Below are 20,368 nucleotides of genomic sequence, written 5' to 3'. Positions count from 1 at the left end.
TTCTTCATTACGATGATGGCTTTTTTTGTGTCTCTCGTTTTGGTAGGTCAGGGAGGCTGCTGCTAGTTGGATCTTGGCACAGTTAAAACTGTTCTCTGTTCTTCACTTCATTAAGAGGCTGCTGCTAGTTGGATCTTTCCTGCCATTTTCGTTATTGTCAGGATGCATTCCGTTCCCTCTGCGACCTGTAGGATTGGATTGGAGTCGACAGCATGGAAATGCCTCAAAGTGGTAACCTTAACAATTCAGTAAAGATGTGACTATATCAAAATAAACAAGGCAACCAAACACACTCTAAGCCTATCCAAGCTAATATAATATAGATAACCAAACAACTAGGATTTAGCTTGACGAGAGCAGACTAAGGGCCCGTTTGGCATGGCTCTGGCTCGTGATAAAACTGGCTCTGGCTCCTATGGAAAAACAGTTTTTTCTGGCTCTGACTTATTTTGTACGAAAATGTTTGGTAAAACGGCTTCTCCTAGCTTTTTAGAATATAAAGAAGATGTCAAATGTTCAAAATACCCTTATATTTTTCTCTTCATTTTCCTTTTCTTTTCCTTTCACTTTTTATTTATCTTTCCTTCTCCCCTTCTTTTCTTTTCCCCTCCTCTCTCCTTATCCAATCGGCCTCTCCCTCCCGGCCTTATCCTGGCGGGGCGCGGCGCAGCGGAGCAGGAGGCTGGCCGCGGGGGAGGAACCTAGGGCGGAGGCGGGGCGCGCTGGCCGGAGCAGGATGTCGGCGGTGGGGCGGAGTTGGAGGCCGGCGGGGCGGAGCAGGAGGCCGGTGGCGGGGCGGAGCAGGAGACCGGCGGGCGTGGTGGAGGAGACGGAGGCGCGCGGGGAGGAGCAGGAGGCCGACGGCGGGGGAGGAGGAGGCCGGCGGTGCAGGGAGGCGACCGTTGGCGCGCGGGCGCCGGGGAGGAGAGCAGGCCCGGGGACAAGGATGGAAAAGCAACGCGCAGGTGAGGAAGAAGTCGGGGAAGCCACATTTTTTGGCTTGCCCTCCCCTGTGTAAGCCACCGAACGGCTTCTCTTCGGCTTCTAGGCGCAAGCCATTTTGTAGAGTGCCGTTTGGCACGGCTTCCTCAAAAGCCGCTCGAGAAGTCGCCAGATGAGCCATGCCAAAGGGCCTCAAGCTGCCCAGCCCAACTCACGAGGTTTCTGTCCACCGAGCAAGCCCACAACAGGCAGCTTTGCCTCCGCGTTGACTGCGCACAATAGGCAGTACTCTACCCTGCTCCACCGTCCGTCCCCCATCCAACGTCCCACCTGCCCGGTCCATAGTCGGTTCCGCATCCCGCCCGCGCCGTACCCCCGCACCCAGTCCACATACACCAACACATCCTCGCCCACTGCCTCTACGTGTACCACCATACACCGGCCCCATGCGTCCACGCGGCCGCCAGCCAAGCCGGCGCAGGATAGCCCCCACGGCGCACGCTACGTCTATAAATACACCCCTACCCCCTCCTCTCCGAGGCCTTTCCTCAGAGGCACCCTCAGGATTCCCTTTCCCCTTCCAACTCGCGGAGGCGGGGCGCGCGGATCTGTCGGCAGGGGGCCGATCCATTCGATTCCACCGGGCGAGGCCGCCAAAAACACACTAGCTCGACACAGCGAGCGGGGCCGATCCTTCGTGCCGCGGGGGCGCTGGTGGCGGGGCGGCGCAGCGCGCAGCGATCTGAAACCCTAGGTGGTGGTGGTGGGCGGCGCCGCCGCCGCCGGGTGCAGCCGAGATGGACGCGAGGTTCCCGTACTCGCCGGCCGAGGTGGCCAAGGTCCAGCTCGTGCAGTTCGGCATCCTCAGCCCCGACGAGATCGTAATACCCCTCTCGCCCCCCCCTCCCCTCCCCTCCCCTCCCCGGCTCTGTTTGCTTTTGTCCTTCGAGCGGGTCGAGGGTCGAGTTGAGTGGGCGGCCGTAGTGTAGCTACTAGCTTGACTATGGCTATGGCTGTTTGCTAGTTTACCAGTACCAACTCGGTTCTGATGTCAGGATTCTAGTTCAGGTTCAAGGCACGATTTTGTGTAATTAGTGCCGGGTTTGAGTGGTTTGAGCTTCACTATCGGCATGCCTTGGTTGGTCTGGGTGAATTCAAGCAATTCGAGTTTAGTACAACCGTACAGACCTTCGTCCCATAAAATTCTAGCATCATTAGGAAAAAAACAAAATGTATTGCTGCTTGAAACCTGGAACTATGTATATACGCTGCTGGAAGTATGGAAAGTATTACACATAGAGAAAATGTATGGTTCAGTTTGAACTTGGCAATTACTTTGTACATAGGTTTCGAGTGATATGATGGATTAATGTGATGTTGTGATTCACACAGTCCATGATAGAGCTTCAACCTGGTTGTTGTGTGCCTTACGGTCTGGGCACATCTGTATGTTCTTATTAAGTGACCTAATCTGTTTCATGTAGTATGGTTCTGATTCTGTCGAGTTCAACTTCAACTGAAACATTTGTGTGTTCCGTACGAACATAACGGAAATTCCATGTCAGTTAGTAACAAGATGACGTTACTCCTGAGTTTGTTTAACCGTATAATTTATTGTGCTGAATAGTAACGCTTCATTAAAAGGTTATTCTGCTTTGTTTGTATGCGGTGAGTGAGGTACAGGTTTCTGGGGATAGAAACTAATGACTATTGATTTCTTTCTGCTTTTGTGTAGAGACAAATGTCGGTGGTTCAAATAGAACACGCAGAGACCATGGAGAGGGGAAAACCGAAGCCTGGTGGGCTTAGTGACCCTCGATTGGGGACTATTGACCGGAAAATTAAGTGCGAGACATGCATGGCAGGGATGGCAGAGTGCCCAGGCCACTTTGGACACCTTGAGCTTGCCAAGCCGATGTTCCACATTGGATTCATTAAGACTGTGCTCTCTATCATGCGCTGCGTCTGCTTTAACTGCTCCAAGATCCTCGCTGATGAGGTACCCCTTGGGCTCGTTGTTGCTTGATATGTGTGTACATCTTGCTATACTGGAAGGACTTGTCATTTTACATTGAGGCATGGTAAACTGAAAATGGAAGACTCCTTGTGTGTTCCCACCCTTCAATACATATGAAAAGTATGGTTGCCTCATTTTACTCTACCTGGTGTTGTTCATCGTTAGCATGTTTTCTCACTAGCCATTAACTTTTTTAGGTATCAATTATAGCATGTAAACTGTGATTATTTTACTTTTCCTTGACCATTCTATGACCTAATATGTCTTCATGGTTTGTTCTAACATGTTTGATGAAGCTTATAAGCTTATGTGTGTATATTTTGTATTCATTGCATTATTCCTATAGTGATCAGGACAGTAGAACCGATCAAACACCAAGTTTTGAGTCTTTTTCATGAGCTCTGGTTCAAGTGTTCAGACATTTGACCACTTAATTAGATGCTTTAGCATTTGTGTTTCCAAACCAAATTAACTTCACATTTTAATCACCATTTATCCATTTTTTATCATGCAGGATGAAACCAAATTTAAGCAGGCTCTAAAAATCAGGAATCCAAAGAATAGATTGAAGAGAATATATGATGCTTGCAAGAGCAAAAAAGTCTGTGCAGGTGGCGATGACCTTGATGTTCAGGAGCAGGATACTGACGAGCCTGTTAAGAAAAGAGGTGGCTGTGGTGCTCAGCAGCCCAATATTACAGTCGATGGTATGAAGATGGTTGCAGAGTTTAAAGCTCCAAAGAAGAAAAATGATGATCAGGATCAACTCCCTGAGCCAGTGGAACGCAAGCAAATCCTCTCAGCCGAGAGGGTATTTCTATAATCTCTATTCAGTTGAGCAAGTTATGCTACTTCTTGTAATTGGTTTCTTACATGGCTTGTTTGACCAGGTCCTTAATGTTCTGAAGCGTATAAGTGATGAGGACTGTCTTCTGTTGGGCCTGAATCCCAAATTTGCCCGTCCTGATTGGATGATACTTCAAGTGCTTCCAGTCCCTCCACCCCCTGTTAGACCATCTGTCATGATGGACACTTCTTCCAGAAGTGAGGTAAGCCTAATACCAATATACTCCCTCCGTCCCAAAATAAATAACTTTGTAGAAATTTTCAGACAGATTAAGAATGCTGGCAAAAGACACATGTATCCTCATCTCCTTTCCTTCCCCGTAGGATATCTCCTGAATTTGGTAGTTATCATTTGCATGCACCCGTGATTAGCTTCCGCATTAGGAGTCAATGCCCCATGTTTTTTTTAGAATGCTATTTTTTGGGACAAATTTTAAACCTCAGAAAGTTATTTATTTTGGGTCGGAGGGAGTAGTTATTATGTGTATAATTGTTGTTGCATGGATGGATAAGTGCAACCTTGTTCTATGTTTGAGGGCTACTACTTCAGTCCCTGTTGTAAAGGAGGTATTATTTCGCAGCTCCTCACTGTGATTTTTCTTTGCTTTTGTGCTGTTTCTACAGGATGATTTGACTCATCAATTAGCTATGATTATACGGCATAATGAGAACTTGAGGAAGCAAGAGAGGAATGGCGCTCCAGCTCACATTATAACAGAGTTTGCTCAGTTGTTGCAATTTCATATTGCAACATACTTCGATAATGATCTTCCTGGCCAACCCAGGGTGAGTGGTTTAGAATGTTACTTTGCATGTATAAAACCTATGGATATCAGAATAGTTTTCATGAATTTTTTGTTGTTGTTGTTGAAATGCTCAGGCCACACAGCGTTCTGGAAGGCCTATTAAATCAATTTGCAGCAGGCTGAAAGCTAAAGAAGGCCGGATTAGAGGGAACTTGATGGGCAAGCGTGTTGATTTCTCGGCCAGAACTGTGATAACACCGGATCCAAACATAAACATTGATGAGTTGGGAGTACCATGGAGTATTGCTTTGAACCTGACATATCCTGAAACTGTTACTCCATATAATATTGAGAGGTGAACCATTTTGTTTTTATTGACAAATGTTACTTAATTACTGTGCTTTTGCTGATCATTTGCAGCTAAATCCAATAATTTCAGGTTGAAGGAACTTGTCGAATATGGGCCTCACCCTCCCCCAGGGAAGACCGGTGCAAAGTACATTATCAGGGAAGATGGTCAGAGGCTTGATCTTCGATATGTGAAGAAAAGCAGCGACCAGCATCTGGAGCTTGGTTACAAGGTGAGTATCAACCTCCCCATGACTATAGAAGCTGCTGCTTTTCTAAACATTCTCATTGTAAAATTGTTTTATGTTTTGACTCATTTTGTGCCGGATTTCATCAGGTGGAGAGGCATCTCAATGATGGGGATTTTGTTCTTTTCAACCGGCAACCAAGTCTTCATAAAATGTCTATCATGGGGCATCGCATCAAAATTATGCCCTACTCAACTTTCCGGTTGAACTTGTCTGTCACTTCACCATACAATGCTGACTTTGACGGTGATGAGATGAATATGCATGTCCCCCAGTCATTTGAGACCAGGGCAGAAGTTCTGGAGTTAATGATGGTGCCAAAATGCATTGTCTCTCCACAATCAAATAGGCCTGTCATGGGCATTGTCCAAGACACACTGCTTGGTTGTCGCAAAATTACTAAAAGGGACACTCTAATTGAAAAGGTGAATAAAGAGAAATTTCACTTGTCCTTTCCAATTGTATTCTGTTCAGTTTTGTGGCTCATTTAAATTTCATTCCAGGATGTATTTATGAACATCTTGATGTGGTGGCAAGACTTCGATGGAAAGATTCCTGCACCTGCCATTTTGAAACCTAGGCCTATTTGGACTGGGAAACAAGTTTTTAACTTAATTATACCCAAGCAAATAAATTTAATACGGTTTTCAGCATGGCATTCGGAAGAAGAAAAGGGATTTATTACTCCTGGTGATACTATGGTCAGGATTGAGAAGGGAGAGCTTCTGTCTGGTACACTTTGCAAGAAGAGTCTTGGAACAGGCTCTGGAAGTCTTATCCATGTCATTTGGTAATTATGCCTAATCTGAATTTTACTTGTTGAAAATTGCATGACAATAAGAAATATTGCCCATTTCCATTTTCTAAGCAAATCACATTTTAACCTGTTCTTTTCAGGGAAGAGGTTGGTCCAGATGCAGCCAGGAAGTTCTTAGGACATACGCAGTGGCTTGTAAACTACTGGCTTCTTCAAAATGGTTTCAGTATTGGAATTGGGGATACCATTGCAGATGCTGCCACCATGGAATCAATTAATAAAACAATTTCTGATGCTAAGGATGCTGTGAAGGAGCTTATTAAAAAAGCACATGAGAAGCAGTTGGAAGCTGAGCCAGGACGCACCATGATGGAATCATTTGAAAACAGAGTGAACCAGGTACTGATTGCTTCTGTTTTGCTTTCATTATTATATATATATATAGCCTTTGTTTATGTCATTCAGAGGAGTGTTCAGCGTTTAGGTTGAGCTGTTTTAACCTCAATACAATCCCTTTCTGTTCAGGTTCTTAACAAAGCTCGTGATGATGCTGGGAGCAGTGCTCAGAAGAGCTTGTCTGAAAGCAACAATTTGAAGGCTATGGTCACTGCAGGCTCAAAAGGAAGTTTCATTAACATTTCACAAATGACTGCTTGTGTGGGACAGCAGAATGTTGAGGGCAAGCGGATCCCTTTTGGTTTCATTGATCGGACATTGCCACATTTCACAAAAGATGACTATGGTCCTGAAAGTCGTGGATTTGTGGAAAATTCTTACCTCCGAGGTCTGACACCACAAGAATTTTTCTTTCATGCTATGGGTGGTAGAGAAGGTCTTATAGATACTGCTGTGAAGACCTCTGAGACTGGGTATATCCAGAGGAGACTTGTGAAAGCTATGGAGGACATCATGGTGAAATATGATGGTACTGTAAGAAATTCTCTGGGAGATGTCATTCAGTTCTTGTATGGAGAAGATGGCATGGATGCTGTTTGGATTGAGTTTCAAAAATTGGACTCATTGAAGATGAAGAAGCCTGAGTTCGATAATTTATTCCGTTATGAGCTGGATGATGAGAACTGGAGACCTAACTACATGCTACCTGAACATGTTGACGATTTGAAGACCATACGTGAATTCAGAAATGTGTTTGAGGCAGAGGTTCAAAAGCTAGAAGCTGATCGGTACCAGCTTGGGACTGAGATCGCCACAACTGGTGACAATTCGTGGCCTATGCCTGTGAACCTCAAGCGGCTCATCTGGAATGCTCAGAAGACATTCAGGATTGATTTTAGAAGACCTTCTGACATGCACCCGATGGAAATTGTGGAAGCTGTAGATAAACTGCAAGAAAGACTTAAGGTTGTACCTGGTGATGATCCTTTGAGCATTGAGGCTCAGAAGAATGCAACCTTGTTCTTTAATATCCTGCTTCGTAGCACGTTTGCAAGCAAGAGGGTCTTGAAGGAATACAGGCTTACAAAGGAAGCTTTTGAATGGGTTATCGGTGAGATTGAATCGAGGTTTCTTCAGTCTTTGGTGGCCCCTGGTGAGATGATTGGATGTGTGGCTGCACAATCAATTGGAGAACCAGCAACACAGATGACCCTGAATACCTTCCATTATGCTGGTGTCAGTGCCAAGAATGTCACCCTTGGAGTTCCCAGGTTGAGGGAGATCATTAATGTTGCCAAGAAGATAAAGACTCCATCTTTGTCTGTTTACCTGAAGCCTGAGGTGAACCAGAAGAAAGAATTGGCTAAGAATGTCCAGTGTGCTTTGGAGTACACCACACTGCGTAGTGTTACCCACGCCACAGAGATATGGTATGATCCTGATCCTCTAGGAACCATCATTGAAGAGGACGCAGAGTTTGTTCAGTCCTATTACGAAATGCCTGATGAGGATATTGACCCGGATAAAATTTCTCCTTGGCTGCTGCGTATTGAGCTTAACCGTGAGATGATGGTTGATAAGAAGTTGAGCATGGCTGATATTGCTGACAAGATTAACCGTGAGTTTGATGATGACTTATCATGCATTTTTAATGATGATAATGCGGATAAGCTCATCCTCCGTATCCGCATCACAAATGATGAAGCTCCAAAAGGAGAAATACAAGATGAGTCTGCTGAGGATGATGTCTTCCTAAAAAAGATAGAGGGTAATATGTTGACAGAGATGGCGCTTCGAGGCATTCCAGATATCAACAAAGTGTTCATCAAAGAAGGGAAGGCCAATACTTTTTATCAAGACGAAGGTTTCAAAGCAGCTAATGAATGGATGCTTGATACAGAAGGTGTGAATCTCTTAGCTGTCATGTGTCATGAGGATGTTGATGCTACAAGGACAACAAGTAACCATCTGATTGAAGTGATTGAGGTACTTGGAATTGAGGCTGTTCGTCGTTCTCTCTTGGATGAGCTTCGGGTGGTGATATCTTTCGATGGATCCTATGTGAACTACAGGCATCTGGCCATTCTTTGTGATACAATGACATACAGAGGTCACTTAATGGCGATTACAAGGCACGGTATCAACCGCAATGACACTGGGCCTCTTATGAGATGTTCCTTTGAAGAGACTGTTGACATCTTACTTGATGCTGCTGTATATGCTGAATCTGACCACCTGAGAGGTGTCACTGAAAACATAATGCTTGGTCAGCTTGCTCCTATTGGTACTGGAGGCTGTGCACTATATCTTAATGACCAGATGTTGCAGCAGGCAATTGAACTTCAACTTCCAAGCTATGTGGAAGGCCTAGACTTCGGCATGACACCAGCACGATCACCCATCTCCGGGACACCTTACCATGAAGGAATGATGTCCCCAAGTTATCTGCTGAGTCCAAATATCAGGGCTTCCCCCATTAATGCAGATGCTTCGTTCTCACCATATGTTGGGCACATGGCATTCTCACCATTCCCTTCACCAGGTGGTTACTCTCCATCGTCAGGGGGATACAGTCCATCTTCTCCAGTTTTCACCCCAGAGAAAGGATATAGCCCCCTTTCTCCATCATACAGCCCTGCATCGCCAAGCTATAGTCCCACCTCACCATCATATACACCTGGCTCTCCCACCTACAGTCCCACAAGCCCGAATTACTCCCCAACAAGTCCAACTTACTCGCCTACCAGTCCATCATACTCACCCACATCTCCGAGTTACAGCCCAACATCTCGTAGCTACAGTCCTACATCACCAAGCTACAGCCCTACATCTCCTAGCTATAGTCCTACATCACCAAGCTACAGCCCCACCTCACCAGTTTATAGTCCAACCTCACCAGCATATAGCCCTACATCTCCCGCATACAGCCCCACATCACCATCTTACAGTCCAACTTCGCCATCTTATAGCCCTACATCACCATCATACAGCCCAACATCCCCGTCATACAGCCCTACCTCCCCCTCATACAGTCCTACTTCCCCCTCATATAGCCCTACCTCCCCCTCGTACAGCCCGACATCACCTGCATACAGCCCAACTTCGCCAGGGTACAGCCCAACATCACCAAGCTACAGTCCTACTTCTCCGAGCTACAGTCCTACTTCTCCGAGCTACAATCCTTCATCAGCCAAGTACAGCCCTTCGCACGCATACTCTCCAAGCAGCCCCAGGATGACTCCATATAGTCAGACTTCTCCAAGCTACAGGTGCGCATAATTATAGGAAGATCTGTATTCTTAGTATTATTGCCTCAAAGGGTACTCTGTCCATACATATCTGCATTGAATTACTGTTTCTGTTATGACAGTCCAACATCACCATCATATTCACAACCAAGTCCATCGTACAGCCCAACAAGGTGCACATTCAGATCCCATTGCCTTTGGTGCATCTTCATACATATATATGCTTGAATACTATTATTCTGCTTGCCATCGTCTGTCTTACACATTACCCAATTAATGCAGCCCGTTCAACACCTCTGGAGGACCTAGCCCGGATTATAGCCCAACCTCTCCAAATTACAGGCAAGTCATTGTAGTGTCAGACAGATATCAACCTTTCATGCAAGACATCGTTTTGTGTTCTGACAAATCTCATTTTGCACACTGCAGCCCTAGTGGAAGCTACTCCCCAACTGCACCGGGCTACTCCCCATCGTCCACAGGCCAAGGTAATGACAAGGATGATGAGAGCACTCGTTGAGGGCGCTGGAGGACCGGTGATGGCTACATGGGAAGATCGAGCTTGTCGTGCCTCGCTCTTCGTTTCCTTTTTTTTTTCGCTAATGTTTTTGTATGGTTGATGAACTCTGAGAGCAAACTTATTTTTCTTGAGCTGCTAATAGCAGTGAGAGTTGTTTATGTATGATACTAGAAACTAAGGACTGAACTGTGCTGCGACTTGCTAAGTGGTTCACCGCATGGTGTCCATTCAGAGTAACATAGTAACTGATGATGATAAGATCGTGAAGGTATTATTGGTACTACTATACTGTGCGTCTATACCATAAGATTAGTTTTCTCGTTGGATGGTTATGTTCCGGGTGTTTTTTTGGAGCTGCAATGTTTCTTCTGGTTAAGCTTCACTTCTTATCTGGAGTGCTGGAACTTGGATGGATTATAAGTTGATCCAAGTCGCACATGGTCTGGGCTACATCTGAACAGGTCTACAGTATTGGGAAGGCAATAGACCTGCTTTCCTGAATAGACCCTCGCACATCCCCATCAAGAATTCAAGGGTCTCCTTGTTGCTTTACGTCGAGCTTACTAAAAAAGCTTCCAATGACTAGCTGCAAGATTCAGTTTAGCACCTGGAGATGTTTGGGCCATCTGTAAATGTGCTGTTTGTACTGCTGTTACTTGAATGGTTATTTGGAAAATTCTTCCCAGAACCATTTGTCACAGGCTATCAGTTTGTACTATTGTTGCTTGTTTGTACTGTTGCTTCGACCTATTTGCTTTTACAAAAACTGTGGTTTAATAAGTGAAGAAAGATTAACGGCTGGGAAGACTATTAACATGAAAACTACTTTTCCAGATGAAAACTACATTGGATGCTGATCAATACTTTCTTCGTACAAATCTCACGAAAACCACCATCTTCATGTAGCGATTTTTCCAAAATTGGTAGAGGCCTCACTGTGGCTTCAGTGGATCGAGTGCCGAGGAGATTCCAAGATATCCAGCAGCATGTGTTGGGTGATGAAATACACGGCTGCTCTGAAAATACAGTCATGGCACATTCTAAACATCATAGGCCTGCGGAAACATTAATCACAGTTATTTTCTTGCATCTGCAGTGTTAGTTAACTGCACTTGTCAGAGTTACTTTTTTTTTCTTGTTAACTTACGCTTGAATCAGAGCAACTTTGTCTCAGACTCTGGCGTTTTCTGAATCAGAGCGAAATGGGTGTTCCCTGACGTTTCTTGATCTTTCGTTCTCCTGTATTGTACTTATCATAAAAATGCATGCAGTGGGTAGGATTAGTTCATGCTAGCTCATAGCACTTTATTAGTGGCTTTGCAATAATCCCTGAGGGCCTGTTCTTTTGGCAGGGAAACGACCCCTGGATCATTTCTATTGGGAATACTTCACTAATTTATACTAGTTTTGATCAGCTGGAAGGGTTCCTGGTTGGATTTCACCCAACCGAACGAGCCCTGAATGTATGTGAGCTTATCTTGGACTCCATCGCCTCCAAAACGATATCTGTAGGCTTATAGCCTCAGCCCCTTAAACTGTTGTTTCAACAATGGTTAAATTTTGTTGCATATACCGATTGATTTGGCGTAAGCAAACATTACAAGTGTAGAAACATCCGGTATGCACAATCCACGCGAACTACCTTGGGACCCCTTTCTTTCATGTGAACGCTGCAAGGTCCCGTATGATGGCTTGTTTCAATGCCGGATTTACATCGTGCATACAAGCCACTTTTGCACCTCTTTGGAAAAATATTCTCTTCTGAAAATTTCTTGTGAACGTCGGGCCATCTGACGTGTAAAGCCTTGTGAACGCCGGAAGGTACGGTATGCTCATTTTTCTACCAGGTGAACCTATGCGGGATAGTCCACCGTATACATTTTTAGCAGAGTATTACTTTATATTTTGGCCATAACTTTTCGTTCCGAACTTCGATCTTCGTGATGTTGGAAGGCTTAACGAAGAGCTCTACATGATTATACTACGGAAATCGATCTCATTTAGGGTCACACAGTCAAAATTCATGAGAAAGATCCAACTCATTTCGTTCTCGATCTCTTTGTCCCAACTAGGGTCATGGTTCTTACAACAGTAGTAGTATTAATTAGTCAACGAACAACAATTAATGATCATCATCTTTGCTTCTCAAGCAACCATGTTATTATTAGCACGCGTCCACCATATATAGTTGCGGGCATACTTGTGCTATCTCATATCTCAGGCCTGTCATTTTCCAGCTTTACTTGGAAGTTGAAATATTAAAATAAAGTGATTTAAACCTCTAGTTTAGCCTAATCACTTTCTTATCCTTTCGAGAGAAGTAAACCACTTTCTTCTTGGTCCGAGTACACGTAATTGTAGCTCTAATAACTCCATGAAAACTCTTGAAGCCAGCTAAAGCAATGCTTCATGGGGGCTGAGTGTGCATGCGTTACGAGTATCCGCGTTGTATCGTGCAATCGCAAAAAGAAAATATTACTACTATAAAGTGGCATCCTCTTCCAAGTATGCCGTCACAATATGATGCGTGTGTTTGGCGTGCATCTATACATGCATGCTAATAAACGAAAGAAAAAGAAATGTTGCGATGACATGCATGTTCGTTCGTTTGTTATCAGCAGCACATCGCGAGCCTACGTGGATCATGTTTTTTATTAGATGGCTTGCGTACGTGGAATCTCGACGCAAGCAATGCAAAACGCGGTATGTATATATTGTGTGGTGGTGACTGTCACAAATGACCTGTTGAAATTCAACACGCTGTCCTCCCGACCGCCAACCCAAGGAGGTCCAGCCACGTGTACCGGTGGGGCCCGGTCACCTGCATTATTCAAGCCACTAGCGCCACTAGGCCCGTTGACCTTTTATGGATTCCCCTGTTCATGAGGTCAAAATTCTAATTTACCTAAGGCTAAAGTCTCTTGGTCCTGTTGCTCAAACAATGCATAATTAATATTCTGACTTATTCAGTACTTTTACTATATTATATAATGACTTCCCCACAGTTATGTACAGAACAATCACAGCAACTAAAGCAGACGATAACTTTTATTTATTTATTTATTTATCTTTGTTCTATCCTTTTCTGCACTTCGAGTGGTGCAGAGATCATCTCCTCCTCTGGGTGATAAAATGATTTATCTTTCTTTCTAGAAAATGTTATAGGACAGTTGTCACATAAATTCGATGCATTTACTCATTTCAGGCGCTCTATCAGTCTGCTTATTGTACTGCCGGTCGCCCTCCCACTGCCTGTGGAGTAGTGTTCCTTCGATTATGGTTAAAGGCCGCAAGTGCAGGCCTGCTCATTGTCAAAGCTACTGCTTCCATTTGCTTTGCTGATTCAGTGTTTGCCTTCATAGGCATATACACAACCAATCATTAATTTCCCTTCGTGATATAGCCGCCCGTACCAGCGGACAACTACATTGTGACCCTTCCTCTATGTCACCTTCTGATTTCAGAATGGCGGTCTCACAACCACGCCTGGTCCGGCGACGGCTAGGTGATTCCCGATTTTAATCTTTAGTCCCCTCTGATGTTGCCTACTGCTACGTATATTATATCTAATACTTCCCTGTCTCTGATGTCAACTTTCCAATTTTCGCAAGCCATGCCGAATCTATTGTACGCCTGCTTCTTCTATGACCTGTTACATATTTTTCTATAATCGGTATGATGATTCTTCCTATGATCAATAAAATCTGTCCATCTATGCCTGCACAGACTACGTATGTCATCATACTGACCAATCTCTGTTCTTTGTTTGCAACAGATATGCCACACCCAGGGTCCATTCATTGCCACTGAAAGTCGCAAAAGGCGTACGTCCGCTATAGCTTCCGGAGCAGAAAAGGGTACGTGCTCATATTTTACCATCCAAACAAGCGCATTGGCTTCCATGACACCCCATCAACAGTTCCTCTTTTATTAATATTCCTTCACACGTCTCTGTTACTTGCAGAATATTTGGCCGCCCTTGCTGTGCAATCGACACCGTCGTAAGCTAACCTGCTGTTATTACTCCTGTCTTCCCATTGGTATTTAATTTTACTACATGCCATGTCTACCGTTCCATGCTTGGATTCTTTTAAGAATGCCCTAACATTGCCATCTTATATGCGCAGCATGCAAAGAGACGAAGTTCAGTTTTTTTTTTCCTACCTGAAGTAGTTAGACTTTGTAGGCAATAGCTCTGACAGATTGCCATGTGTTCCTGTAAATGTTTTTCCCTACTTCTATACTAGCTGCTGAACCTCAGACTGTGAACCTAACTACACTCTTCTTCTGTACATGGTTCCATAGAAAAATGCAGAAAACCATGTGCGCATTGAACAAATTTTGGTTGAAAATTTTGCTACCTGTACATTCATAGCCCCTTTGGCCTACGTATCGTTCCTTGCCTCAACATACTTTTTTCCCCAAATTATATAAATATACGTCGTCCTCTTTACTTTACTTCCTGATTTCTACCATATTGGTTAACTTTAATATTATTATTATGCTTAAAAAAAAACTCCTCTACTGTCTACTTGCTGCTTAGCTCTATGACTTATCCATTTCATGTCCTACTTCAAAGTATCATAGCTGATAGAAGCATACAAGATACACAGACATTTTCTGGCCCGTTAACTACTCAGTGTTAATTCTTCAAAGTGTCCTCTGCATTGTTAGTGCCTTCTCATGCTACATATACTTCAACCAACACAAGGAGGCACGTGATTCAATCCCAGGAAACCAACGCACTATTCAACCAATAAAACCATGCTGCTTACTACCTTCCTTTGGCCCTGCATTTCCCTCCTGTTATCTAAGAAACTACATTTGCCTACTGCTATATAGTTTATTGCTTCTTGGTTAGGTATGCTTTCATACTATATGTAAAAATTCTTTTTATTACAAAGTCTCTTGACCTACATGCTCTCCATGTGCTCTGTTTGATTTTCTTGCACAGGAACTCAACTTACTTGGTTACCTAAGCAGTTATGATCCCAAGCTTCAACGAACATTTGTTGATCTTCTACACTTTTCTGCTGCAGGTCCATGGACTTGGATGGCTGCATCGATTCCTCTTCCTCCTCTGCTTCATCAGGTCTGTGTTATCTCTTCTGAAGTTGAATGTGGCAGACACATATAAACTATGATTTGTTTGACAAACCGTGACAGATCTACTCCTAATTATTCTGATCAGACCACCCACTAGCGCATATACCCATCTGCAAAACAGATAGGTGTATTTACATAGACAACGTAAACAGATAGGAAAATATGCACATAGATCTAAAGAAATCTAGCGCCCTACCTGGCTTATTTTGGCCTCCACATGTACATATAAATTTCTTAACTACCATTAACAATGTCTGTGCCAATATTTTTCTTTGGTTCATAGGAAATCAAGTTATATTGCAAAATACACAGCTTCCATCTGATGCAAAACAAACTCCTTCCATAAAATGATTTTGTTTTAATCAATGACCCATTTGTCAGTTTTTAAGTGATTGGACCTGTGCTTAATAGAAGGGCAGGCCTGGTGCAGTGGTGAGAGCCGTCTCACTGAGTCACCAGATCATGGGTTCGAAGTAGTCTCTCCATAGATTTTGCGGGGGAAAGACTTGCCTCGGTTTTTTCCTTCTCCAGACCCCACTCATGTGGGAGCCTCCGGCACTGGGTCTGCCCTTTGGACCTGTGCTTAATACATTTCAACTACAATAGTTAAACATATGAGCTAACAGGACCACAACAAAGTGTTTTTTTTCCACAGTTATTATTATTTAATAGAAACTGCCATTTCGTCAATGCATAACGCAAGCCACTACAGGTACCACAATTTTGGTCACCCTATAGTCCTCTCACTTTTGACGTGCTCATTCTTTGCTAACTGACACTTACCCTTGATCCATCTTTTTTTTTCCCCTTCCACAGTGCCTTCAATTTCGAAGACGTTTGCTTACACTATATTACAGACTGGCAAAGCATAGCCAACAACTCCAAAGGGTTTTATTTTTCCGTCTAACACAGACACATTGTATTTTACGATGAAAACAATTGCACATTGGTGATGCTTGGTAGCCCACGCAACTGCGCGGGGTTCCTGCTAGTTGGTATCATTCTTAGGTACCGGGTGTGTGGTTTCGTTCATTGGTGCGTTGTAGCCATCATATCCCTCTCAAGCTCAGCGGCCTAAAGGCTTCTTAGCAACGACAAGTGCAGCCAGTACCATGTTTGTCCAAAAGCTAGCAAAGTAGACAGCTTTTGGAGGAAAGGTAGTATATTCGTGGAGAGCATGCAAACCAGCTTTTGGAAATGACACACATTTTGGACCCATTGTGTATGCAGAGTAGACAGTTTCTGCAACCATTTAACTGACTCGTGTTCATGAGAAAAACAGAGTATGCATGGTCAGGTTGCGGTGCTATGAAGCTTCGCCGTAACAAGAGATGTTGCGGCAGCAAGCTAGCCCACAAAGTCGTTCATGTAGCTGGTAGCACGCTTTGCCGCTCAATCGGGCAACCCACCCTCCTGTTACAGGCTCACAGGTCACGGCCCCTCCACCCTTCCAAGACCCTCCAATTATTTACTAACATTGCTTCCAAAATAAAATTTATCTACTCTAAAAGAGTGTCATTACGGTCAAACTTTTTAAAACTTAACTAAATTTAATAATATCAACATTTATATCTCCGAATAGATCAGTTATGAAAGATATATTCCATAATTCATCTAATGGTGCTTGTTACACTTCATAACTATTAGTACGTTTTGTATATATCTGGTTAAACATGAGACTCATTGACTCCTCGAAAAGTCAGAATGGCACTCATCGACTGAATCTGCTCATCTTCAATACATAGCTCAACCCCTCTGTATTGGAGAGAATTCGGAGAACGAACCAATCTCAAATAAGACCAGCTCCAAGACTGCCACATGCCACCAGAGTCCCGCCCACCATCGCCGCAGAGGTTCACCCTGACAAACCCTTGCCACAATGCCTATGATGGCTCGAGCAGAGTGGACCTCGCCGGCTGAGAGCTTGAGCAGAGGCGACACGGAGAGGGAGGGTGGAGGGGGCTTGGCCGGCAGAGAGGAAGGATATAGTGGACTTGTCGATAGAGAAAAAGGGAGGGAAGCAATGTGGAAGGCGGAGAGGACCCTCGCCGGTAGAGAGCTCGAGCAAAGGCAGCGCGGAGAGGGAGGGAGGAGCAATCTCGGCAGTAGAGATGGGAGGACGGAGCGGGCCTTGCCGACGGAGACAAAAGGGCAGAGGCGACCTCATCAATAGATATGGAATATAGAGGGCATTCGTCCGTGAAGAATCTGGATAAGGAGATCTCGCAGGCGGAGATCCCTAGGCGGAGGAGATCTCAAACATAAGGGGAGGATGGAGGGATAGAGATCGCTATTATTCCAATGCATGGACGTCCAAACAGAAATTGACATTATAACCTTACTTGATTCTAACTACCAATTCTATCTTCAACCAAACGGTAGATTTGTTATTGAACCTATTTCCATTAATGTAACGGTTGAATTGCTATTGCCACCCCAATTCAATTCCTCCAAACGACCAAACCACGCAGACCCTAAGGTCGCTTTGGATCGCATGTCCTTAGGTCCTTCATTTTGGATCCACAATAAAAAAAATACGCAAACTGAGTCACGCCAACTATGATGGCGCGACTCCACGCCACGTCAGCAAATACGTGAAAAGTATTCGTCGCCGCGTACGTAGAAAGCGTTTGTGGCGACAGCGAGCATATCCATTGAGTCACACAATTGCATTTAATTAAGCTCAGTGATGAGTTGGCCAGTGGACTTGGCCCTGTTCGCTTATCTTATAATCCATTTTTTTAGCTTATTTTTTCAGCCGGAACATTATTTTTTTCACAACAAATCAGCCGGAACAGTATTTCGGCTTGTTTTTTCAGCAAAACGAACGGGGCCAAACTGCCAGCTTTGAATTCAGTTCGAGACTGCTCTTCCGAAAACATTAGTATTTCTCGGGGTTAAAAAATTCCATGACACAATGAAGATTCTATAATACTCTGACACGGTCGTCTGTCCTTACCTAGTTATCTAGATGCCGCGCACCCACACACCTGCCTCGTTGCTGCCGCTTTTCCCTATTGCTCGCTCCGGCCTGCAACGCGCGCGTCCGCCCATGATGCTCGGCTCATCTATCCTGAGCCGCACTCCATCCTGCGATGTGCCATGCGCCCCATCTCCTCCCCCACCCATGCACGCACCACCGCATCCATCCCTCACGCCGTCGCTCCCCAGCCGACCGGCTCCGATGGGGTAATGTTGTCGGTGGTGGCTGCTGGAGCAGCCCACGGCGTCAGGGCCGGCCTAGGAGATGGTGCTCCTCGTGGGACCCTCTGGGCGGCGGCCCTCCTCGGCTTCGCTGCTCGGCCGCTCTAGCGTCTTTGCCAAGGCAGCCTCCCATCTGCTCTTTGTCCTCGCCGATCTACCGCAGTTCCCCCAAGGTAGGCCATGGTCGTGCGGCGAACGCTGTGTTTCAAGTGTTTCAGGCGTTTTAGACGCATGTTGCAAGCCTATGTTTCAGGTGTTTTAGTGTTATACATGTTGCAATGGCTATACACGCATGTTTTAAGTGTTTCATCTGTTTCAGACATTTGTTGCAAATATTTTATCTGAATGTTTTAAAAGTAGATCTTGTGTTGCACATGTTATACGCCGATTGCGGACGGACAGCGGCTTGCCGTAGGGCTTTGGCTCCTACCTCGCGCGGCGTGCCTCGCCCTCTCATCTCCTCTCCCTCCCCTCCCTCCATCTTGCCATGGCAGTTCGAGCTCGGCGGGCAAACCTACCCGACTAGCGCGCGGACGTCGGGTAGGCACGACAGCAGGCACGGGGCAAGCGGGGAAGACGCAGCAAGCGTGGGGCAGGCGGAGTAGGCGAAGCAGCTTGCGCAGCATACGAGGTTGGTGCCGGCGTCCGGACGTCCGAGATTAGGAATAGGTGGAAGACGCAGATACCTAGCGTAGCCGCTTTGGTTTCTCTATGGTCTTCGAATTCCTTTTAAAACCTTAGATCTCTGTTTGTTCTACAAATTAAATCCAGACACGGTATCATAGAGACATGCAATGCATGTTGTAGCATAATATAGGCCGGTAGCAGGTTCTATCTGGTTCACAGGTAACTTGCACACAGCAGTAGTTTTTTCTTTTGCCCAACTAGCGCAACTACTACATTCTAGAAGAAAGTATAAAGACGAGGCCACGATCAAAAGAAGCTAAACTTACCCAGACGAGCACGGGACCAGATGAAAAAAAAGCTTGCTGGATTGCACTTTGCACACACGTGAGACGGCGAGAGAGCTAGCAAAGCGTTCTACAGACAGGACGTACGTGGTACGTGGTCGATCTGGCTCCCACAAACCACAATACAAACCACCGAAAACATGCATTGTACCGAGCGACCACTGCACAACGCCCGGTCGATAGGCGACCCTCCTGATCTAGACGTCTCTCTGCATGCCCCTCCTCTGTCTGCGCCGGCCACTGAACATACGTGCATATGCTTCTCACATGCTGCTGCTTCCGATCCTCTTGTGGACGACGACGACCTAAGCTTGGATTGGAGAGAGACAGATGACAGAGACAAAGGCAGCAGCTGAAGAAAGGTGGCGAAGTGAAACCCGGCCGGCCGGCGCCACAACCTTTCCGGCCACTAACCAGCACAAGCAGACGACCCTGAGCACGGTTTGCATGGCCAAGAGAGGTACCACTACCACACCAGCCACAAGTTGCCTACAGCCTACAACTCTCTCCAGCCTCAAACTCCCAACGGCGGCTAGCTACCCCAGTACCCCCACAAGCACCAACCAGCCAAGGATGCATATGCATGCCAACGACGTGGCACGAGCGTGGCGGACACGTCACGCGCACGCTCCAGTCGGGTATTGACACATCGGCAGGGGGAACACGCGGGCCCGGGGCCCAGGCATAAGCATGATTGTCCTCTCAGGATCTGGAATATCTAATCATGATTATTATTACGTGATGGGCCGGGTTTAGTGGATGAGGTCTCATGCTGTCTGGGATCGTTGGATACTCGGATGCAGCAAATGAAACCGATCGGTGCTGCCGGCCGGCATCAGCTCTTGTGTCATGTGTCGGCCGGAAACCGCCTCCCTGATTGGACCCCTCCATCTGCACCATCAATTTTCTCCATTCAGTCTTTCAGATCATATAGCCATCTTTGGAAAATTGTCACCTTATTAATTTGTCAGAAGAAATGCTATTCTGCTTTGACATGCATGTAGTAGGATGCATGTGTA

General features: G+C 45.4%; 1 protein-coding gene across 1 annotated transcript; it reads left to right on the top strand.

Annotated features, from left to right (window-relative positions):
* The first annotated feature begins 1,491 nt into the window (after positions 1-1,491).
* On the top strand, positions 1,492-10,354 carry LOC136476487 (DNA-directed RNA polymerase II subunit RPB1-like). Its single transcript, XM_066474342.1, has 14 exons — positions 1,492-1,823; positions 2,678-2,941; positions 3,474-3,770; positions 3,850-4,008; positions 4,430-4,591; positions 4,686-4,906; positions 4,991-5,132; positions 5,237-5,572; positions 5,651-5,937; positions 6,045-6,303; positions 6,430-9,569; positions 9,671-9,721; positions 9,831-9,890; positions 9,978-10,354. The coding sequence occupies exons 1-14, from the start codon at positions 1,740-1,742 to the stop codon at positions 10,066-10,068; spliced, it is 5,553 nt and encodes a 1,850-aa protein (XP_066330439.1). The 5' UTR covers positions 1,492-1,739; the 3' UTR covers positions 10,069-10,354.
* Positions 10,355-20,368: the final 10,014 nt, after the last annotated feature.

Source organism: Miscanthus floridulus, chromosome 8, assembly GCF_019320115.1.
Source record: "Miscanthus floridulus cultivar M001 chromosome 8, ASM1932011v1, whole genome shotgun sequence".
Lineage (NCBI taxonomy): Eukaryota > Viridiplantae > Streptophyta > Magnoliopsida > Poales > Poaceae > Miscanthus > Miscanthus floridulus.
The sequence above is the reverse complement of the archived record's forward strand: the minus strand, read 5'-3'. Positions and strand labels throughout refer to the sequence as shown.

Coding starts and splice junctions, on each gene's coding strand:
- LOC136476487 (XM_066474342.1), top strand. CDS start 1,740: ATGGACGCGAGGTTCCCGTACTCGCCGGCCGAGGTGGCCAAGGTCCAG. Junction 2,942..3,473: donor CCAAGATCCTCGCTGATGAG/GTACCCCTTGGG, acceptor TTTATCATGCAG/GATGAAACCAAATTTAAGCA. Junction 4,009..4,429: donor ACACTTCTTCCAGAAGTGAG/GTAAGCCTAATA, acceptor CTGTTTCTACAG/GATGATTTGACTCATCAATT.